This window comes from Camarhynchus parvulus, chromosome 4A, assembly GCF_901933205.1.
Source record: "Camarhynchus parvulus chromosome 4A, STF_HiC, whole genome shotgun sequence".
Lineage (NCBI taxonomy): Eukaryota > Metazoa > Chordata > Aves > Passeriformes > Thraupidae > Camarhynchus > Camarhynchus parvulus.
In genome coordinates this window covers 19,504,534-19,527,003 of record NC_044600.1, presented here as the reverse complement: position 1 = coordinate 19,527,003, position 22,470 = coordinate 19,504,534, and the positions used below count along the sequence as shown (strand labels likewise).

The 22,470-nt window shown below is 58.3% G+C and overlaps 1 protein-coding gene across 2 annotated transcripts; it reads left to right on the top strand.

Moving 5' to 3' along the window:
- Positions 1 to 1,567: 1,567 nt before the first annotated feature.
- Positions 1,568 to 22,458, top strand: LOC115914756 (diacylglycerol kinase delta-like). 2 transcript variants are annotated; one of them, XM_030967475.1, is made up of 30 exons: positions 1,568 to 1,703; positions 2,651 to 2,895; positions 11,725 to 11,835; positions 11,951 to 12,031; positions 12,259 to 12,363; positions 12,567 to 12,699; positions 12,885 to 12,991; positions 13,414 to 13,539; positions 13,688 to 13,790; positions 15,266 to 15,428; positions 15,526 to 15,634; positions 15,789 to 15,928; positions 16,065 to 16,146; positions 16,635 to 16,726; positions 16,989 to 17,088; positions 17,336 to 17,576; positions 17,808 to 17,906; positions 18,019 to 18,118; positions 18,538 to 18,645; positions 19,098 to 19,194; positions 19,273 to 19,380; positions 19,520 to 19,633; positions 19,749 to 19,883; positions 19,969 to 20,135; positions 20,256 to 20,373; positions 20,461 to 20,547; positions 20,640 to 20,756; positions 20,836 to 20,938; positions 21,454 to 21,584; positions 22,007 to 22,458. In XM_030967475.1, the coding sequence occupies exons 2-30, from the start codon at positions 2,698 to 2,700 to the stop codon at positions 22,079 to 22,081; spliced, it is 3,450 nt and encodes a 1,149-aa protein (XP_030823335.1). In that variant the 5' UTR covers positions 1,568 to 1,703; positions 2,651 to 2,697; the 3' UTR covers positions 22,082 to 22,458. The 2 variants fall into 2 exon arrangements, 1 of the variants encoding a protein (XP_030823335.1); XR_004061452.1 differs by having other exon boundaries at positions 18,538 to 18,924; positions 20,461 to 20,756; positions 21,457 to 21,584; positions 22,007 to 22,452.
- The last annotated feature ends 12 nt before the right edge of the window (positions 22,459 to 22,470 follow it).

Genomic DNA, 22,470 nt, shown 5'->3' with positions numbered 1-22,470 from the left:
TCCAGGGCATGCTCTATGCAATCACACCTCTGTGGGGCTATCTGCATGCATGCACACCACAGAATCACAGAAAGGTTTGCGGTAGGAGGGATCATTGAAGGATATTCTGTCCAATCCTCCCTGCCACAGGCAGGGTTAGGGTTAGGGTTAGGGTTAGGGTTAGGCTTAGGGTTAGGGTTAGGGTTAGGGTTAGGGTTAGGGTTAGGATTAGGGTTGGGGTTAGGGTTAGGGTTGGGGTTAGAGTTAGGGCAGGGACATCTTCCAGGGATGCCAGGTTGCTCCAAGCCCTATCCACCCTGTCACTGAACATTTCTAGAGATCGTCTAGCCACAGCTTCTCTGTGCATCCTGTGCCAGTGCCTCACCACCCCTATCAGAAAGGATTTCCTCTTTCTGTGTAATCCAAACACACCACAAGTCACTTTCAAACTAATGTCCCTTGTCCTGTCTCTACATGCCCTTTAAAAATCTCTCCTTTTTGAATCCCCTTGATAGACTGAAATGCTACTTTAAAGTCTTACTGGAGCATTGTCTTCTACAGTCTGAACAACCCCATATCTCACAGTCTGTTTCCACAGTAGATAGTTTTCAGCCCTCAGAGCATCTCTGTGGTGTTCTCTTGACCCACTCTAACAGCAGCACAACCTCCTTGTGCTGGAAACCCCTGATCTGGAGCCAGCACTCCTGGGCATGTCACCAGAGGACAGCAGAGCAGACAGGGAGAAGCTTCCTCCCTCATCCTGCTGCCCACCCTGCTGGAGATGCACTCAGGACATGGGTGGCCCTCTGGGCTGCCAGCACATTTGTGTGCCTGTGGAAGTGTGTGTACAACTAAAGTGTGTGGCAGCATCTGTATATGTGCTCGGCCGTGCCTCCATGTAACGCCATATGCCCATATGGTTGCATGGCAATGGTGCACACACTCACCTGTGCGTGGGGTGTGCGTGTAGATGTCTGCACAAAAATGTGCGTGGCCACAGGGTGAATGCTCACCTGTGCCAGCCGTGTGCCTTCCCTTGTCCATGTGGGAAGTATGTGCACAGTGGCAGTGCACGTGCTCGCCCATGCCCACACGGATCTATGTGCAGGCACAGGGTGCATGTGCTTTTCCATGCCTGGGGTGCGGTGCGCAGGCATGTGTGGTCTGTGACTGCTTGTGCATATGCCTATGTGGACGGTACACATGCATGTGCAGCTGTGACGCCTATGCATGTGCTGGCCCTGCCCACGTGGGGGGTGCATACACAGGTGCACTGCAGTGGTGCATGTGCTCTCCCATGCCCATGCATGTACCCATGCGAGGGGAGCATCCGTTTGTGCACGGTGGAAGCCGCGTCTGCCCGTGCGCGTGTGAGCCTGTGCACACGTATGTGCGTGAGCACACCCACACCGGGTGTGCCCGCCGTGCCTCCGTGGGCGGGCAGCGCACACGTGCGTGCACGTGCTCTCCCGTGCCCGCGCGGGTGCCGCACACGGATGCGCGCGGGGGCGCGCGGGTGCCCGCTGTGCCCGCATGCTCGGGGCCGTGCGTGGGCCGCCCGCGCCGCGCAGCAGCGCCCGCCGTGCCGAGCAGGCCGGGGCTTGCGGCAGGGCAGGGCCGGGGCCGCTTGCGGAGGCACGTCCTGGCGGGGCCGGGGGGCCTGCGGACGGCGCGCCGGAGAAGGAGCGACCTTTCACCAGCGGCGGCGGCTCGGGTCGTGCAAGGTGTGTGCGGGGCGGCGGGCGCTCCGCCTTCTCCGTCCCGGGCGTGCTGCGGGATGCTCGGCGGGGATCCGGCGCCTGGCAGCCCTGGGGCTGGAGGAAGCAATGCACCCGGGGGGCCGCGGGCCGCGGCGCTGCCCTCACTCCCTCCCTCCCTCCCCCCGCAACGCTTGTTGCTGCGCCGAGAGACGGCACCGCGGTTGCCGGCAGCCGCGGGGAAGGGGGAGGGCGCGGCGGAGCCGGCCCGTGGTAGGTGCGTGGGGCCCGGCACGGCGCCGTGCCACCCCCGGCCCGGCCACGGCAGCCCTGGTGCCGTCCAGGCTCGCTTGTCGAGGTAGGCGCCCTCCCAGTCCCTCCTCAGCCTTCGGGGCCGGCAGGGATGCCATGGGGACGGCTTCCCCCGCATGCGGGAACCCCGCGCTCCCCCATCCATCCCAGCCCACCCGCAGTCACCTGCTCGGGGCTCGCGACCCAGGGCCGCAGGAGGTTCACCCATCCCTTCCCAGTTGCCGGCGCGAGACGGATGGCGGGGTCCAGCTGCTGCTTTTCATGGAGATCCCTGCGCTGTCCCCAGCCACGCAGTGCAGCCCAGCACCTCGGGGGTGGGCAACAAGGGGAAATAGCACAGGCTGCGGGAATGGCTTCCACCCCTCTATGCACCAACTTACCAATGCCCGAGCGTGGGGCAATGACAGTCTCCTGTACCCAAGTCAGGGACAATGTTGGGATGCCAGGTAGGCTGAGGAATAGTTGGGACACTGAAAAAAAGGCAAGGAAGGAAAACTTTGCCTGCAAGGGTGCCACCCTGAGTGTCATTTCTGGGCAAGGATGCACCATCCCCCTTGATTTCCAGGCCTGCACCTCCCAGCTAGCAGAGCCTTACAGGATGAGGGGCCATGCATGCCTCTTCAGGGCTTTTCCTCCATTCCTGTGTGTCCTTGTCCTCTCAGGGCTGTCAACAGGAGCTGCAGAGCTCTGAGCCAAGCCAGATCGGAAGATGGCTGAGAACCTGGTGCCTGGGGACCTGTTCTCGAGGAAGACCCGGGAATCAGTGTCATCCCTGGACCTGGACAAGCTGGCACCCATCTCACCTGAGGCTGGCGGTGAGGAGTCATCCGACAGTGAGGGCGAGCAGGAGGACAGTTCTCACAAGCTCATCCGGAAGGTTTCCACCTCGGGACAGATGAGAAGCAAGGTCAGGGGTGGGGGATGCTGGTGGTGAGGGGCTGGCTGGGTGTGGGGTCACTGCTGAGGACAAGGCAGGGGAGTTTATCAGGGTGTAAATGAGTACCAGGTTCTTGCTGCTGACAGACTTGACCCAGCCACAGCTGGGAGGGTTCTGGCCCCCTGTGTCCTGTGGGAGGGCATGTAGAAACATGCAAATCCCACAGTGGTAGTGTCAGCATTGGTCCCATGGGGCTGTGAAGCACAGATTTCATCCTACTGTTCAGGAACAGGGTCTCGCCCATACCCAGAGAGCCCCTACCACATTGCCTTCATGCTGCATTTGTATCCCCTGGGTTCCCCTTACCTGTCCCTGGAAGAAGAGGACTCTTTTTAGGATGCTCTGTGTATGCTCTGGGACTGAGATTTAGGGTCATGACAGTTTTGTAGGCTCCTTGGATCCCACACCCTGCTGCAGGCATTGTGTGTGTAGGGCTTGGTGGGTGGCAGAATGGAACCATGCATCTTTCCTAGTGCCCTAGATCGATTTGGCTGTGCCAGCTCCCCTGCGGGTCCCATTCCCACAGATCTAGTCCCCAGTGGTGGTTTGCTGGACAGATGGGAACACCTTTGAGGTCAGACGTGACACTCATATTTCCCAGCCACTAGCATGACAGCAGCTGGAGTGTGTGTGTGTGTATCACAGTTTGGTCAGAAAAAGCTATTTTGATAGCTTACAAAATTTACAAGATTACCCCTACAAAATATGGGGTGTGGTGCCTTTAGCCAAACAGGAGTGCGTGGTCAGAGGTCCCAGGTCAGGACAGTGAAATGCAATGCGGGCAGAAATAACCTGGGCCGAATAGCCAGGTAGGATGTGGGGAGAGAAGGAGGTTTGGGGGACATTTTGGGGAGGGAGGATGCAGACACAGTGCTTGGAGGATGCTCTGGATGACATGCTGGTACTTTGCATCCACCTTTCATCTGCGGGAAGGAGATGGTGGAATGAGTCAAGGCAGTGCCTGCAGTGTTGGGCGGCACGTGGGGGCTGCTAGAAATCCCCCTACAGCCAGCTTCTGGTGCCAGCTTCTCCTCAGTGGGGATTTGGTGGCTGTGCTGCTCTGGGGTGGGGGAGAGCTCTGAAAACACAGCATAGGAATGTAGTTGTGGAGAAGAAGGCTATTACTGGACTCTGGTATTGGGTGCTGAGGGCATGAGGGACGGGGAATGAGGCAGTGTGGGTCTGGTGGCAGCTGTGGGGATGCTTGGAGCTGGGGCAGGCTCCCCTGCTGCTGTCCCTGTCTTGGCTGTTGTGCCAAGCCTGGTGCACTGGCATGAGGTGGGGCAGAGGATACCTGCTCAAGGGTATGGAAATTGCATGCTCCCAGCCTAGCACTGGGGGGTTTTTCCACTTGGCAGAAGAGACTTCTGGGGCATGGGGCATTGAAGGGGCTCTTATTGAGTCCCCCTGGCTGCTCAAGGAACATACCTCAATTTTCCCTTCTTTGAAGCAGGCTGACATCAACTCTGCCCTCTCCAAGTTGGCTGCTAGGCAGGTGAAGAGGGCTGTACTGGGTGCAGGGTGTTGGGGAGGAGGCACAGTGGGAAGCCAGGCCAGTGTGTGGGATCATGGGGATGCTTAGTTCTGTGTATGAGCCCTCAGCACCCTTCTGGAAGGGTGCTAGAGTTTGCCATGCAGCACTGGCCGTGCTCTGGGCACAGGGACATCACAGGGAGCCATCAATGCCAGGAAGTCTGAGGGGAAGGGGCAGATGGCTGGGCTATGCCCACGTCCTACAGCAGCAGCACAGGGACACGAGCATGCTCTGAGCCCCAGCCCAATCGCCAGAGCCCCCCATACCACCAGCAGGTTCTGGCCTCACTGCTGACAGGCTGCTCGTGGGGAAAGGCTGTCTCCCTGCCTGCTGTGGTTGCTGCCCATCTCCTGCTTGGCATCAGAAATTAGCCATGCAGGAGGTCATGCTGTGCAGCATGTCAGGGGAGGCAGGTGGCATGATGGATGAGCAGGTGGAAGTGATATGTCTGGGTTAACAGCCCATGGAGCTAGGGGGGGAGAGTGAGAGATGGCAGGGCTGGAGCTGAAGGGGCCTCAGAGTGAGCTGTGTATGCCTCCCCTGCCACCTCTGTGTTTTCAGTGTTGGAGTTCAGTGTTTTTCCCAAGGATGCCTTTGCCCTGGTCCAGATGGGCAGGACTGCACTTGCCAGCCTGGCGTCTGGTTGGATGGACTCCTTCCTTTCCTATGGAGATGAGGATTTTTGGATGACATTGCTGCTGCCACCCAGGTCAGGCTTACAGCCCTGACATGGCACATGTACTGGCTGTCACTCCAGCCACAGCCACAGGGTGTGTGCCATGGCAGGCACCTTCCTGGGTGACGCCCCTGTCTTGACATCCTCGGCACCCAGGTGGGTCTGGGGCAGGGAGAGGGAATCATTGCCTGCACCCCAGGGGCAGGTCCCTAAAGAACACAGTTTATAAGGGAGAGTTCAGTGCCAGGGTGGCAGCTCCTGAGACAACAGGTCGTGGGGCGTCAGGGCTCACTGTCCTGTTTTGGGTCATATGTGGTGGATGGGGTGCTTGAGAGGGTCTATAGGAGCCTGCCATGTTGGGGGGCTGGGAAAGGTCAGGACCCCCACCCCATCCACACTGACTGGGGAGACCTGGGTCTCTGGTGATGGAAGCAGGCAGCTTCTCCCACTCCAGAGTGTTGTCCAGCCTGTGGGACAGGAATAGGTGAGGATCATTTTGGGATCTGTTGAATCCTTCTGATTGCTGCTCCCCAGTTCCAGTGCTTCTGCACTCTGAATGCTCATGCCCCCACATCCCTTCGTCAAACCTCCGCATCAGTCACATCCCCCCCACTCCACACCTCCAGGCTGGAACTGTGGACACCCTGTGGGGTGCTTTGTGCTGGCATTGCTGTGGGGGCAGCGAGGTCATTGTACTCAGTGACAAAAACAACTGCCAGATGCAGGTGTCCCTACTGGACTGAAAGGCTCCAGGATGGATGAAGTCTTGCTGACATTCCCCCCCGCCAGTCCTCCTCAATGCAGGTTGCCTGCACCAGGTTTTAGGTGTGCAAGTGCAGAGTGGGAGGGGGATGTGATGCTGTTTCCCAGCACTGGTCCCCTTAGGGCTGGGCTTGGAGAGAAGGGGAAGGGGAGAGAGGGGCTGGTTCTGGGGCTCACCAACACATTTGAGTTGATGGGGCTGGTGGGTCACATCCTGCTCACGTGTCTGGGGCGTTCATTCCCCGGCACTGCCTCAGCACAGGCTCTCCCAGCAGCTGCCTCCCAGAGTGGAGGCAGAGAGTGACCCAGCAGTGCTGTTTGATTCAGCAAGTGACAGTCCTGGGGTGATTGCACCAGAGCTGGGAGGTAGGGGTATCAAGGGGAACACAGCGGGGTGCATGCGAGGGATCCAGGGTTGCCCGTGGCATGGGAACAGTGTTCATGGCCATGGTGGGCAGGGGTAACCATGGCTTGTCTGCTGTTTGGAAAGGGGAATCCTGTTCCCGAATTCCTGATCTTGAGATACATCATAGCTGTTTGGTGGGGCTGAGGGACCCAACAGAATCCTCCCATGGGGCTCAGGGAGGTCAGTGGGGTTATTGGTACCCTTGTCCTTGCTGCAGGTATTGAGCATCCTGCAGGCTCAGAGTGCCCCAGGAATGAGGCAAGCTGTACCTGTGCATATTGGGGTGTTGGGTAGGTGTAGGGAGCCTGGTGAGGCAGTGCCATAGAGCCAGGCTGTGGGGAATGTTGCCCACTGAGTGCTAAATCCTGGCCAAAAGATGAAGAAAGAAGGTAGAGCTGGCTGGGGCCAGGCCTGGAAATCTTTCTTCTGCAGCAGGAGGGTGGACCATGGCTCCTGGGCAGTGCACCCTTTAGACTTGACACTGGTGGGGCACTGGAACGTCTCTCATACAGAGGGAGCCTGGGAGAGCTGGGACTGTTCAGCCTGGAGGAGAGACTGTAACCACGGAGTCCCTGGTTTTTGGAAGGGAGGGTGCAGCAAAGGGGGAACCAGGCTCTTCTCAGTGGTGTCTGCCAATGGACAGAAATGAAAAAATAGGAAATTGCACCTCAACACAAGAAAACACAGTCTGAGACCAGAGAGGCTGGGCTTGCTCTCATTAATCAGGGCTCACCAAGCTGGTGCCTGGGGTGTGAAGATAGCCCCACGGTCACTAGCCGGATGTTTGTGAGGTTTCTCAAGCACTCTGTCCTCTCCATGCTAACTTTTTCTGTTATGTGAATGTCGTTCTTGTCCATCAGCTCTTTCGCACTCCTGCTGGGCGGAGTGGGACGGCTGTGCCCACCAGCACTGGGGCACAAGGTGCAGGGGTGAGCTAGTAAAGGTTGGCCTGATGCGGGATGCTTGCAAGCATGATGCTTGGGGACCGATGTGGCTGTAGATAGGGAAGAATGACCTCATTTCTAAAAAGCAGCTGCTGGATAATGTGCTCTAGGGGGGTTGCCTTTCTTCTAGGGGCCTCTTTCCTCATTCCTCTCCTCCTGTTAATTGTCTGTTGCCTTTTAATGGTCTTGTGATGGCTTGTCAGGACTGGTGCTAGAATCTCCTTTTAAGCATCCACCCAGCACAGGGAAGGGATATTGTGGTTGGTCCTGCAGTGGCAGAAAGCTCCATCCTCTGGGAGCAGCAGAGCCTGTGGGGCCATAGCACCTGTCAGGCACCGAGCTCCTTGACTGCCCAGTCCCAGAAGAGCTCTGCTGTGTCACAAAGCTTGATAAGGTTTCCAACTGACTCCAGCCTGTGGAGTGCCTAGCAGCTGGTGGAAGCCCTGCAGCTGGGCTGTTTGAGGTCTGCCAGCTTTGCTCTGCTGTCCTGGTGCCTGCTGGCTCAGCTGGGGGATGAGCTCTTATGTAGCTGGACCCCGGCTTGTGCCCAGTGGGCTGCTGCACTTGGAGCAGGAGGGTGGCTGCCTGGAATGATGCTGGTGCAATGCAGGTCGGTGTGTTGACAAGTTATCCTCTTTCCCTTCTCCTCCTACTGGGTGAGGCATCGTGTGGTCACAGGGACAAGTATATCCCTTCAGGAGTGGTGTAGGGTGGCCAGCTGTGCGGGCAGATAATGTGGTGCTCAGGAGCCATATGTATGGCATTCCTGGGTAACAACCTTCCTGGCTCTTCTCCAGGCGCTGCTTCGCTGTCCAATCCGATCCCAGCAGGAAAACCCTCCTGCCCCAGCTGTGGTCAGACCTGGATTCACTATGGGCTCTTGCCAGGAATGGTGGTGACAGAGCTGGGAGAGTGGGGTAATGGAACAAAGCAGCATCCTGGGGCTCTGCATTAGGGCTGAAGGAAGGGCTGGCATTTCGGGTTGTAGCTTGACCTGGAAGAATCCCAGGACTGCGGTTCAAGCCCCCTGCTTGTGCCGAGCACACAGGCAGCCTGTGGCATGATGGCCTCTGGAAACCAGCCCAGTCCTGGCACAGCACGTGGCTGGCCATCCTCCCAGGGTCATTTTTACCTGTGTCCCCTCTGAGGCTCCACTGCCACTTCAGCTGCATCTGACCTGGAGGTGGTAGTATGCCTGCAGACACTGTATGGTTTCATTCTCACCTTTCTCTTTCTGCCCTGTGCCTCTGGGATCCCCCCAGTGCTGTTGCTGAGCCCCCTGGGCTGGAGAGGGCAGGGAGGGACCTCGGGATGGGGCAGTGGAGTGCTGGGACAGAGCAGGGGAGCTGGCCTCTGACTGATTGCTGGGCAGGTTATATGTGGCTCTGGGTATGCTGCCTTGGTTGCTGAGGTGAGACCAACTCTGGCTTTGCTGAGGCTCCCTGCAGTGCTGCCTGGGGCTTTCCAGAAAGAAAAGCTGTGGTTGGGGTGAGTGGAGTGCCTTGGGTTTGTTTTAGGGTGTGGGTGGCACACTGTGTTTTACAGCTGCGCAATGACTAGCGCAGAGCTCCCAGCCCAGTGAGCCAGCGCTCCCATTGTCCCCAAAACTCTCCAGAAGGAAGAGGCAGTCCCTGTGCTACAGGTGCTGAGCTCCAGCTCTTTTGAGCTCTAGGGTACCTAATAGCCACTTACTATACAATTGTGGTGGCCCTGGTGCTCTGGACAGGGCTTTGGGGAGCTGGCACAGCAGGGGTGATGCCACCCTGGCATGGGCTGTCTGCCCTTGCCATTGTCACCCCTTTCCTGTTTGCAAAGAGGAAACACTGGGCTCACCCAGCAATGGTGCTGCAGCATGCATTCCCACTATGTGGCTGGACCTGCTGCTGGCCTTGGCCATCAGGTGCCTCTCAGGTGTCCTTCTGTTGTTCATTGCAAAAGCAGGGGTCCAAAACCATGGAGCCACTTGGGAGCTGCTCCCTGCCCCAACAGCTGGAGCAGGTGCTCCTGGCTGAGACCCATGGTCAAAAAATGAGGTAGGTGGGTGGCTTACCACAGTGAGATCCCAAAACAGCCCTCCGTCACCCCAGACTTGTGTGCCTGCCCAGGCAGTGTGGGACAGCTGGACTCCAGGGCTTATTTTGGAAAGGGGACCTGCCTTATTTTCCCCAGGGAGGGGTTGTCTGGCCCCATGTGGGCACCAATGGAACCTGTACCACGTGGCATCACACACCAGGGATGATGGAGCCTGGATGGGCAGCTGCTTACCTGAGGAGTTGTGCAGCAAAATTCTGCACATGGCGACACAGAGGGCTTGGGCTTTGATGCCCAAAGCAGCCCACAAGGGTGGGCGTGGGGAGAGGTGCCCCCTGAGCTTCTCTGCACCAATTTTGCCACCCCATGTTGGGATGGCTAGGGATTAGTCTGCACTGGTGGAAAACTGAGGCAGAGTCCCCCCAGCCGTGGTATTGGAAGTGTTGTGGTGAAGGTGGGAGAGCTCTCATGGGTGTGGTGGTGAAGGTGGGAGAGTCTGCTTTTCAGGGCAGCTGCATTCTGTCCCTGGGAGGGCCAGGACTGTGACATCTCGGGGCTGGGTGATGACTTTTTGCTGCTGTCAGGAGCTGCTGCTGCTGGGGGTGTTTTGGCTCTGACCCTCCTTTTCAGGAGTGGGTGCCACCCTCCTAGGCAGCCAGTCCTTGCTGTATCCTACCACCCACGTGGCCCTGGAGCCAGGCAGAGTGCCCATGCCCAGCTGGCTCCAGCCCCTGCTGTGGTATCCCTGAGGCGCCATCATGGACCCGCCCCTTCTCCTTTCTCATTGTCATCCTTTTCTTCCAATGCCCCCCCCTCCTCCCCATCCCCTTCCCGCCCTTCACTGTCACAGCTCCTGACACCACTCCTTGCTGTCACACACTGCCTGTCCTTTGCAACAACAGCAATGACTGCAGCAAACACGGAACCTGTGCCTGATGAGTGCAGCCAGGTGTGGTGGATGTGGTGTTTGGGGCTGGATCCCACCGGGCTACAGCAGGACCCTGGCTTGTCCCCTGGTGTGGGACAAGGACTGCTAGGGTGCATTATTTGTGTGGGGATCTGAGGTCACAGCTGGACCCCGCTGGAGGGATCCCTCTGCGCCCTCACAGCTGAGAGGCCGGGAAAAGGACTCAGTGTGCGCCGGGGTGCTGGCACCGGGGACTGCTGGGCTGTTTGAACCTGCACTGACATTCCGAGGCATCATGCTGATTGACTGACCGCAGCCAAACTCTGCAGCAGTCTTGGGGAGTGATAAAGGCTTAAAACATCCCTCTTCAAACTCCAAGCTGGAAGAGAGCAGGGAACAATGTGGTGGGTGCCCCAGTGAGGTTCAGGAGTGTTACGCATTTGGATAGTTGAAGCTCAGGGAGCACCCCAAGTGGGGTTTTAGCTTCTTTGTGAAGGCTTCTGCTATTCCTGGTGCTTTGGCCATCTGGTTCAGACCCATGGGGCAGTAGATTAAGGCTGAGACCTGGGGCTGGTGTGTTTGCAGGCTGATGGGTGCCTGGCTGCCACCTCTTGCAGCACATGGGTTGGCACAGGAGTGCACAGCCCCGCCATGCTTCCCTCACTGTGCCCTCATGCCCAGTGCTAATTTGCTGTTAAATGTGGCTTGTCATCATGTGCCTGGATTGGATACAGCCACTGTGGCAGCTAATTGCAGAGAAGCAGCTGAACAGAGCTGCCGGTGGTGTTTAAAGAAGATACAATCAAAGATGAGGCAGTGCCAGAGCATCTCTGCCACCTCTTTCAGGCTCATAGCCATGTTGCAAACACTAATTAATTGAGTCTTGTAAACACCACTGCGAGAAGGGTAAATATTGGCAAGTGCTGTGTTTCGGGGGGGGGCAGAGAACGGGAAGCCAGGTTGCAGCGATGCTCTGTGCTGCAGGGGATGCTCTGCCTGCTGCGGGCTACCCTCAGCCCCAGGTTGTCCTCTCCAGGGCTGTGGGGGCAAGGCAGAGCTGGCTGCACTCCGGCTCTGCTCCAGCTCTGCTCTCCAAACCAGCTGGGGCCACAATGCCCAGGTAATGCCACTTTGAAGATGCAGTTGCTATTCTCTGGGGCACTAGTCTCCTCTTAAAGGAAGCTCTGCTGGCTCCAGTTCTGCCCTTGGCTTCTAGGGAGCTGCAGCAGGGTGAGGATCTCCAGGCACTACCCTGGGGATGGAGAGGAAGAATCAACAGTGGAGCCTCTGCACTGCTGGAGACCTGCATCTTCTAGTCCTGCCATGCCCAGCAGCATCCTTCCAGATCACAGGCAGTGCCCAGTGCCCAGGCGATGGTAGGCAGGGAACATAATTTGCCCTGCTACATGCAGCAGAGAGTGAGCCCCAGAATGTCCAATCTGTGCTCATGAGGACCCGGGGACTGGTGTCACAGGGGAAAATGGTGGCTTTGGTGATCCTGGGGGGCTACAGGAGCTCAGGACACTGTGGTCTCTGCAGAAGAGCGTAAAGGAGGGGCTGTTGCTGAAGCAGACGAGCTCCTTCCAGAGGTGGAAGAGACGATACTTCAAGCTGCGAGGCAGGACACTTTATTATGCTAAGGATGCCAAGGTAGGCTGGAGGGTGCTTCCAACATGCCCAGTTTGGGGGGGACCTGAGCCTGCCAGCCCAGGAGGGGCCAGAGATCCCTGCCTGGTGGACTGGGGCTCTGGTTCCTCTCTCGCAGTCCCTGATCTTTGATGAGGTGGACCTGTCTGATGCCAGTGTGGCCGAGACCAGCACCAAGAACATCAACAACAGTTTCACGGTGAGGGAGGTGTGGGGCTACCAACTGCACCCTGTGGAGACCTCAGAACCATGTGGGGAGGCACTACAGACCTCCCTCATCCCCCCAGAGCCATGGAGCACTCCATAGCATGGCCTCCTGCTGCTTGAGGCGGCACTGGTGTGCCAGAGATTGCTGGGATCTGTGCTGGGTTGTGGCTGGCCTGGCAGTGGCCTTGCGAGAGAACGTGGGGATGGTGGCTGTTACAGGTGATCACGCCGTTCAGGAAGCTCATTTTATGTGCGGAGAACCGGAAGGAGATGGAGGACTGGATCACGGCCCTGAAATCTGTCCAGAAGTGGGAGATCCATGAGGTGATGTGGGCAGGGTGCTGAATGGATCCGTATTTCTGTGTGGAGTGTGTTTCCCTCTGTGTGCCTTTGCCAGAAAAGAGCTGTTGCCCTTGGCATAGCCCCACGAGGAGGACAGGAGTTGGGCTGGGGGGACTCAGGAGGCCAGGAGAGAGGAGTGCCGGCTGAGCGTGCCAGGCACTGATGGGGCAGGGCTATGTCTCCAGGCCACACAGTTCAACATGGAGCACTTCTCGGGCATGCACAACTGGTATGCCTGCTCCCATGCCCGCCCCACCTTCTGCAACGTGTGCCGCGAAGCTCTTCCAGGGGTCACCTCCCACGGCCTTTCCTGTGAAGGTCAGTGCTGGCGTCCTGCTGGGAGGTGGGCAGGGGTTGGCATCAGGGCAGGGCAGCCTCTCAAGGCTGGGCCAGAGCAGGAGTGGTGCAGGATGATGCCCACTGCCCAGATGCAGAGAGGTTTGGGACCAGGGATGTGCATGCCGTGGGGATTTCCCTGCTCCTCACTGTTCCCCCTCATGCAGTCTGCAAGTTCAAGGCACACAAGCGCTGTGCCGTCAGAGCCACAAACAACTGCAAGTGGACGACTCTGGCCTCCATCGGCATTGAAATCATCGAGGATGAGGATGGGGTAAGCAGGGGAGTCCCTGTCAGGCATCCTGGCAGGACAGGTCCTCCATCAGAACTAGCCTTGCTGTGCCCAAATCAGGAAGCAGGAAGAAACTGTAGCTGTCCCCTGCACTGTGCGGCCTCTGGGCTTGGCTCTGCAGGGGTGTAGCTTGGGGTCACCTCCTCTGGAACCCTGTGTCAGGATCCCTTTTTGCTGTCCAAGTGGGGCCACCTCCAGACATTTTCTGGGGATATGTCTGCCCTGCCTAACATGCTGATGGCTTCAAGCAGCCAGGTGGGCAGGGATGAGAGGACATGGGAGGGGTCCCAGACCCACCTTGCCCTGCTAAGTGGCACCACCTCCATGGTGCTTGGGGAAAGAGGTGGCCTATGATCTTTCCCTCAAGTGTGCAGGATGCTATTGGTAGCTGCTCTTCTCTGCAGGTGGCCATGCCCCATCAGTGGCTGGAGGGGAACTTGCCTGTCAGTGCACGCTGTGCTGTCTGCGACCGGACCTGTGGCAGTGTCCGGAGGCTGCAGGACTGGCGGTGTCTCTGGTGCAAGGCCATTGTAAGGATATACCCACGTACCCAGTCCCCACCCCTCTCCCAGCACAGACAGCACTGCCCATCCTGTGTGCATCTCTGGGAAAGCTGATGCTGAGAATTTGGTGCTGCATCTCCCAGCTCTGCTTATACAGGCATTCCTGCATTCCCAGGTTCACAGTGCCTGCAAGGAGCTCCTTGGCAAGAGGTGCCCCCTGGGCCAGTACAAAGTGTCCATCATCCCGCCAACTGCCTTGAACAGCATCGATTCTGATGGTGAGTTGGGGAGGGCACAGGGCTGGTCTGGTGGGGGGGCAGGCTGTTTGGGATAGGGCTCTGAGCTCTCTGAGGTCTTCTGGAGACTTTGACTTGTTGCACTGTGCCTGTTTTATGGGGCAGCAGGAGCACTACCTTCAGTAGGCTCCAGAGTCGACGCCCTTCCCTTAGTTGAAGGCTGGTTGTTGCCTTGCACTCTGTTTCAGGGCTTGGTGGTATTCTGTGAGCTTTGGTGTGGCATTTCTTGCCTGCATGTGGCTTTAGCTGCTCCTGACAGGTCACCACTTGCACTGGCTCAGGACATGGTGCCTCTGTGCTGGGATCAGCAGTGCCAACCCTATACCCCTGAGGTGGGCTGTCCTCTGTTGCACCTCAGAGGTTCAGCATCTCTCAAGGCAGGATAAAGGTCTTGCTTGAGTTTCTCAGTGTCTGAAGCTCAGCTGGTTTTTTGGTAGTGCAGAGCACAGCTTTGCCCTGGCACAGGACACTGCAGGGAGAAGCCATGTGGAGCGTGGGGGGACCCCCCTAGCTGTCTCCTTCTCCTGAGGGGTCCAGCTGGCCTCTGCTGAGCAAAATCTTTTCTTCTCCTCCGGATATTTCTTTCTTCATTCTTTACTGTTTTTCACCACTCAGCTCAGCTGGTGGCTCATTTGCCTTGTTACTCATTGGGATGCTGTCAGGGTAACCATCACGCGGCTGCTCCTCAGCTCCAGAGCCTCGGCTGCTGGTGGCTGATCCCTGGCAGCATCTCTGCCCTGTCCCTCTCCAGCAGCCCAGCCATCCGTGGCTGTGACTGTTGCCCACCTGACTGGGAACACCTTAGCAAGGCCTCAGTCCCCCCTTGTCCTGCCGTGCTGTCCTGCTGCAGCATATCAGTACTGCTGGCAGCAAGCTTTTCTGCTGCAGCCCACGCTCTGACTCAGCAGCTCTCAGTGCTTTGTGTTACTGCTCTGCTGTGCTCAGCTGGGCTGGGAGTGGAGATGGAGCAGTGGCCAGGCAAGGAGGGGGGTGCTGTGGTGATGTTACCCCCATGCTCCTGCTGTGGTGGGGGTGCTAGGGCCCCTGGTTGCAGCCCATGGGGCTCTAAGGGCAGCAGCTGTGGGGCTGGTGCCAGTGGCATGATGGCTGATATGGTCTCTGCTGCAGCATTGCTTGGTCTTCCAAGAGAAGAGGCCTGCAGACACCAGCCACGGAACTGGGATAGCCAAGATGTGCCTGAGGCAGGTGCGGGCTCTGGGCCAGCTGTCAATCCTGCTCTGCCTTGGGCACATTTCTTTCCCCATCTCATTTCTTTAAAAGCATAGTGCTTCCTCTTCCCTCTGCCCCTCACCATCCCCCAGACATCCCCATCACTGCCCCTCCTGCCCCATCACCCCACAGATTGGTTTTGGCACAGATGGAGTGTCCATACTCTGCTCTCCTGAAGTGTGTGTGGGCAGTGAGAGCTGGGGCTCATGTGTTTGGGCTTACTGCAGGTTTCTGGAAAGCCACCTGCCCCTCGACCTGCTCCAGCCCTCTCCTGGCCTTTGTCAACTCCAAGAGTGGGGACAACCAGGGTGTCAAGTTTCTGCGCAAGTTCAAGCAGTTCCTCAACCCAGCCCAAGTCTTTGACCTCATGAATGGGGGCCCACACCTGGGGTAAGCACCAGCCTGAGCACCCTGGAATTGCCTTGCTGGGATCCCAGTGGGCACCTGGCACAGCACCTATTCCCTCCTCTCCTTGCCTGCCACCCAGGCTGCGCCTCTTCCAGAAGTTCTCCACCTTCAGAATCCTGGTGTGTGGTGGGGATGGCAGCGTGGGTTGGGTGCTCTCTGAGATCGATGCCCTTGGCCTCCACAAGCAGGTGAGTTGGGAGTGCCTGGCATTACTAGTGCAGGCTGGCATCATGCCCAGGTGTACCCCAGGTGCTGCCAAGCAATGGGCACAGCAGAGTTGGGGGTGTCACAGGTACCCTTGGGGGCTACTCTGAGCCCCCCCACTCTGTCTCTCTCCTGCAGTGTCAGCTGGGTGTCCTGCCGCTGGGGACTGGTAATGACCTTGCACGGGTCCTGGGTTGGGGCAGCCTATGTGACGATGACACTCAGCTGCTGCAGGTCCTGGAGAAGCTGGAAAGGGCCACCACCAAGATGCTAGACCGGTGAGCAGGGCATGGAATACATGCCTCTCTGTCCCTCCTACCCTGGCATCTCTTGGGAAGCCTGTCCCAGTTCCTTGCCTGTCCCTGTGCTAGGGGGCTAGGAGGTGACAAGCAGCCAATAGTCTCTGTTTGGCAGGTGGAGTGTGCTTACCTATGAGGCCCCCAAGCAGTCCCCCTCAGCACTGAAGGAGGAGGAAAATGGGGACTCCAACGTCCAGGTGGGAACTGTTGGCATTTGGAGGCTTGAGATGGGGAGGGCAGGCTGGAGGGCAGGTTCCTGTTCAACCCAATTCAGGGACACACAGGGAGGGATGGCGCAGGAAGAGGTTATTCTGGGGGTCCCTGGGGACTGGGGCTCTGAGGGGGCTGGAGTTGGCTGCATGCAATGAAATGAGCCTGGCAGGTCTCAGCCTGGCATATGCAGTTGGGAGCAGGCAGAAGGTGAGGTAGAGCTACCCTGCCACTGGCCAGCTGCTTTGGACTCTTCTGTGTGCTCCTGTTCAGCCCCTTGCCTCAGTTTCCCTCCTGATGTGACTGACCTTGCCTCTGCCCAGCAGCACGGGCATGGCTACCCTCAGTGGTGGGGAGTGGGCTGAATAAGGTCTGATCATCCCCAGTTCAAGGCTGGCTGGGCAAAGCTCCATCCCTGAGCGGGGCACATGGCAAGGTGGCAGGTGTCCAGCTGTCTCCACCTGTGTCCCCCCAGGTCCAGATCTCCCATTACGCAGACTCTGTTGCCTTCCACCTGGCCAAGATCCTGGAGTCAGACAAGCACTCAGTGGTGATCTCCTCTGCAAAGTAAGGAGGGGGCTGTTGATGGGGATGCCAGGAGCCCCTTTTGCTGGGCTGGGGCCTGTCCTCAGGACCACTGCACCCCTCTCGGCCAGGCTGTCTCCACTGGCCTCCAGCAGCTGCCGGCTGTGCTGGTGCCTGGCAGATAATGCTGGCTGTGCTGGCCCTCTGGAGCAGCGGGTGTTGTCCCAGCAGGCGTGCTGGCTGCCATCTGTGCCTCGCTGGCCATGCTGTGCCCCTCTTGACCTCCTGCCACTTCCTTTGGCAGGTTCCTCTGTGGCACTGTCAATGACTTTGTGACTGAAGTTGGGCGGGCTTACAAGAGGGCGACAGAGAACAAGCAGGAGGCTGAGCTGATGGCACGGAAGGTGTGTTGCAGGGGAGCTGGAGGGTTGGGTCAAGCTGGTGGCACAGCCCGTGAGCAGGGGATGGCCTGCTCTGCAAGCCTATGCCCTTGTTGAGCACGTATTGGGGTGTGCCATGCTTGGGGTGCCCAGGCATGGAGTGTCCAGGTGCTTGGGGGTATCCGGGCACTCATAATGCCCAGGGAAGCACCCAGCACTGGTAGGGGGCAGCAGCTTGTGGCAGGTACTGAGTGGGGTAGGTGTCCCACAGTGCGCCATGCTGAATGAAAAGCTGGACTCGTTGGTGCGGGAGCTGAATGAGGAAGCTCAGGCCATCATGGTCCCTGAAGAAATGGCACAGGCCACCCACGCTGATGTCAAGGGCCAGGAGAAAGCTGGCAGCTTCAACCCCAGCCCCCAGCCTCGCATCTTCAAATCCAAGGAGCAGCTCATGCTACGGGCAAACAGCCTGAAGAAAGCCCTGCGGCAAATCATTGAGCAGACAGAGAAAGGTGAGGGAGTGGTGGGACCTGGCAGCTTCCCTGCTGCTGCAGCAACCTGGCAGGAGCTGTGAAGCCACACTGGGTTGGTGCTGGACCCATGTCTTTGTTCTCCCCTGGGATCCTCGGGATGGCAGCAATGGCCCCAGCCTGGGCCCTTCCTGGTATGAGCCCACAGGCCTGACACGAGGAGGGGCTACAGGGCTGCACAGACTCCCTGTTATGTCCCCCCTTGTATCTCAGCTGTGGATGAGCAGAACAAGCAGACCCAAGCCTACCAGGGCAGTGTGGGCCCCAGCAAGGACAGCTCGGAGGAGTTCAACAAGGAGGAGGAGAAGCTCAGTAAGATGCCAGCAGGGCATGTGGCATTTTGTGGGGGCATGGGGGTGAGCTGTGGGATGGGCTCAGGGTGAGAACCCATGTGGCAGCTAGTTCCCTTTGTCACCCTGGCCAGGCTCCCGGCGGGTGATGGTGACCTCTGCGTCTTCCTCCATCATCCTGGACCGGCCAGACACCTTTGGCAGCTTGCAGTTCCCTGAAGACTCCAGCACCCTGTGAGTCAGGTGTTCTGCCTGCCCCAGAGACCCTGGCCCACTCTTTCTGCCCAGGAGCAGAGCTGGTACCATGCTGCCCCTTTGAGGAGGCTGCTGCCCACCAGTGTGGCATCCCTGCTACCAGGCCCTCCTTGGCCAAGCAGTGCCCATGCTGGGGGAGCCTGCCTGTGGATGGTGTGGGATCTCTGGCTTATGCTTTGAGCTTGATGTTCCCACCTGCAGGCAGGTCCTGGCTGTGCCATGGGTGTCCTGCCATGATGACTGAGGGAAACTAGCAGCCATCCCTGCTAGTTTTGGTCAGGCTTCCCAGTGCCAGCTGCTCTGCTCCAGTGGGTGTTACACCGCATCCTCTGGTGCCAGCCCAGAGTCGCCAATGTGCAGCTGCTGCTCAACCTGCTTTCCCTCTTTGCTGATTTCAGACACTTCTTGGAGAAATGTGTCATGAATAACTACTTTGGCATTGGCCTGGATGCAAAGATCTCCCTGGAGTTCAACAACAAACGCGATGAGCACCCCAAGAAGTGCAGGTTGGCTGGAACCCCTAGATTTCCCCCAGGAAAAAACATGTACCCCTGGCTTTCCAATGCCATCAAGTTGCTGGGAGCCATGGGGGTGACTCATGCCTACTGTGCTGGAGATCCTTCCTACAGCAGATTTTGTACCTGCACCCATTGCTGGGATGAGCACCCCTTGGTGGCAGGCTGCAAACACCCCAGAAAGGGTGAAGACCTGAGGACTCGGTGGGATTTACTTGCTCTGCAGCTGGAGAGAGGGACATTGCCATGCTGGTGTGGAAGGGTCGAAATGTGGGTGCAACATGCTGCACCTTTGGCTTTTCTGGGAGGTAGCAAGAATTGAGGAAACTAAGGTGGGGCCAGCCATCCAGGACTGTTCAGCACAGTGCCCCAGGAAGGGTGTGGAGCCTGTGGCAGGCAGTGGGGAGCCCACAGCCCCTCATCTATTCCACTTTGCCCCACAGCAGCCGCACCAAGAACATGATGTGGTATGGGGTGCTGGGCACGAAGGAGCTCCTGCAGCGCACCTACAAGAACCTGGAGCAGCGGGTACAGCTGGAGGTATAGGGCTGGGAGAACAGGGAAAAGGTGGGAGGGGCAGCGTTACAGCAGACCCTCAGGCTTAGCCCTCTCTTGCAGTGTGATGGGGTGCCTATCTCACTGCCCAGCCTGCAGGGCATTGCTGTCCTCAACATCCCCAGCTATGCTGGGGGCATCAACTTCTGGGGAGGCACCAAGGAGGACAATGTGAGTGTCAGTACCATGAGATGAGTTGGGTGGCGTGATGTCCTTTCCCCAGTCCTAAGATACCCCAGGGCTAGGGTGTCCCTGCCTTGGGCACACATGGGGGAAAATGGATGTCTTCATGTGTAGTGATCCTCTACAGAACTTTGGGGCTCCATCCTTTGATGACAAGAAGCTGGAGGTGGTGGCAGTCTTTGGCAGCATCCAGATGGCTGTGTCACGGGTCATCAACCTCCAGCACCATCGCATTGCACAGGTAGTGGTGAGGTACCCTGCAGGACCACAACTAATGCCTGAATGCTTTTTGAGGCAGTGTGGCTCTGCTCAGCCTGGCAGCTATTGATGCCACCCCTGGGCTGTGTGCCCCGCAGTGCCGCGTGGTGAAGATCACCATCCGGGGCGATGAGGGTGTACCTGTGCAGGTGGATGGAGAGGCCTGGATCCAGCCACCTGGCATCATCAAAATCCAGCACAAGAACAGAGCCCAGATGCTGACAAGGGACCGGGTGAGATTGAGGAGTTCAGCAAAACCATGCTGAGGGACATGGGGAGATATGACAGTCTCAGAGGGGCCATGTCTGTCCCCCGCAGGCATTTGAAAGCACCCTCAAGTCTTGGGAGGACAAGCAGAAAGGGGAGAGCTACCGAGCGGCCACACGGCCACGGCTCAGCTCCCAGCAGTCCATGGAGTACCTGACCGAGGAGGAGAGCAGCCTCTTGCAGCAGGTCTCGCGTGTCGCTGAGACCCTCATTGCCAGGTCAGACTGTGGGAAAGGGAATATAGTGGGCACAGGGAAGAGGGAACTGTGCTGTGGCCATGCAGAGGTGCGTGCCCAGCCCAGGGGAGCCCTGGCAGCTCCAGCCCCTGTCACCCGCAGGATCCATGAGGCAGCCAAGGCTCACAAAGCCATGGAGCAGGAGCTGGCGCACGCAGTCAATGCCAGCTCCCTGGCACTGAGTGAAGCCCTCTCCCACAAAGCTGCTGGCGCCTCAGAGGTGAGCGGGGACTGGGAGTGTAAGGCAGCCTTTACCCAGGCCCCATGGAGCCCTGCCACTCCAGGGGTTACCCCCTCTGTGCCCCAGTTTCTCAGCAGGAATATGGCTGTGGAGATGGTGCTGAGCATCAAAGAGCTGTGGGCTGAGACCAGGGCATTCCTGGACGGGAAGGCGGTGAGTGAGGGACTGGAGAGCACCCAAAGCCTCTCAAGGCTGCTACCTCTAGGGGTGGCAGCAGGGTTGGGTATGGGCCCTGTCCCCCACAGCTGGACTCGCCTCAGGAGGAGGAGGCGCTTCAGGGCCCTCTGAGTGTGCTGGGCCAGGAGCTGCAGCGGCTGCTGGACATCCACTGGCTGGGCCCTGTTGCCCACCCTGCTGAGGAGGTGGGTGCACAGGGACCGGGGTCTGGCACAGCCCAGCCTCAGGGAGCTGTAGCATCCCACCAAGCCTGGCTTCTCACAGGAAGGTGCCAGCAAGGGAAGCTTTAAGCTTCGCCTCAACATCCCCAAGCCCAGGAAGGAGAAGGACAAGCTACAGAAGCAGAAAGCCAACAGTGCACTCCCAGGTAAAGTGAGCAGTGTGCCAGGGAGAGACAGGTGGTGCAGTCCATGCTAGAAAGGACCCCCCTGTGCTGACCTATCCCTCAATCTCCTGTTCTGGGAATGCTGGGGAAGAATCCTCAGGAAAGGGGAACGTGGCTGCTTGGGGGTGGCACCCTTGTCACCAAGAGCCCCTTAAAGCTTTTTCTGATATCAGACATGCAGAGCACCCCAACCCCATAATTCCTTGGCTAGAGGGAGAAGGGGGCTCCGGTACAGCTCAGACCTTTGGACAAGTCCCTTGTCCACAGCTGGGGGTCTGGTTGAGGGGGAGCAGCTCAGGTGCTCCATAAGTAAGCCAAGGAGAGGAGAGACCTCTGCAGCCCGAGCAGGCTGTGGCCTCTGGCCCTGCTGGAGTCAGGGGTGGGAGGGGGTATGCTGTCTGCTGACCACAGGCTGCCATCACTGCTGCCTGCGCTGCTGTGTCCCACTGCCTCCACAGGCCCCAGCAGTCCACCACTGTGCTTTTCCTCCCTGCTAGCAGACAAGTGGGGCTCCGAGGAGGTGGCAGCTTGGCTGGAAACACTTGGTTTAGGGGAATACAGAGACATTTTTGTTCGGCATGACATCCAGGGCTCAGAGTTGATTCTGCTGGAGAGGAGAGACCTTAAGGTACAATCCCCTTGTGCCTCCTGAGGGACTCCCAGCCCTGGGGAGCATGGTGTCCTCCATCCCTCCTCTCCCTATCCTTCCTGGTGGCAGGTTGGCCCTACATCTGGGTCTGCAGAGTTGAGCTTGTGCAGCTTCTGCACAGGGGCAGGGAAGCAGGGGAGGAGGGTGGCCTTGGTCCTCCAGCTTGCAAGGCTCCGTACACCTATCCAAAACAGTATCAGCAGCACCCGACCCTCAGCTGCATTCAGGCATGGGGATGTGCTTTCAAGAGGACAGTGAGCTTCAAGCAAGCACTATGCTCTAGCAAGGGAGAGCATGGGGAGCTAGGCTGTGCCTCATCCTCCACCCTGTGGCTTGTCTACCAGCAAGGGCCAAGAGCTGCCCCCTGCAAATGCATCACCTCCTCTCTCTCTTTCCTGCAGGACCTGGGGATCACCAAAGTGGGCCATATGAAGAGGATCCTTCAGGCCATTAAGGAACTCAGCAACCTGCCCTAGGCTGACAGCAGGGCAGCAGCCCAGTCCAGGTGCTGGGTGGGTGCTGCCCCCAGGGAACAGGGGTTGGGTAGGGGAACAGGTCCCTGCCCTTGACCCATATGTATGGAGCCCCCCCTGCTTGCCTCGCTTTAACTGTCTGTCCCGAGTGACCCTGGAGCCAACTGCTTCTCCCCCAGCCTATGGGGCTGGAGACACTGAAGCAGAGGTCTACCCCGATAGGTGTGTGGTCTGACCACCAATTCTGCCCCATCAGGGTCAGGTGGTCACCTGCGGCCACCCTCTGTGTGCTCAAGCTGGAGCCAAAGCAAAGTTTCCCCTTCCTGATGTGGGTATTTATGCTGTGTAAATAATTGGAGAGAAGATACTCATTGCTGCTGCTGCTTGCATAG

Excerpts from the sequence above, each read along its gene's own strand:
- LOC115914756 (XM_030967475.1), top strand. The coding sequence starts at position 2,698 with ATGGCTGAGAACCTGGTGCCTGGGGACCTGTTCTCGAGGAAGACCCGG. Across the intron at positions 2,896-11,724 it reads CGGGACAGATGAGAAGCAAG|AAGAGCGTAAAGGAGGGGCT; the intron begins GTCAGGGGTGGG and ends TGGTCTCTGCAG. Across the intron at positions 21,585-22,006 it reads TGGAGAGGAGAGACCTTAAG|GACCTGGGGATCACCAAAGT; the intron begins GTACAATCCCCT and ends TCTTTCCTGCAG.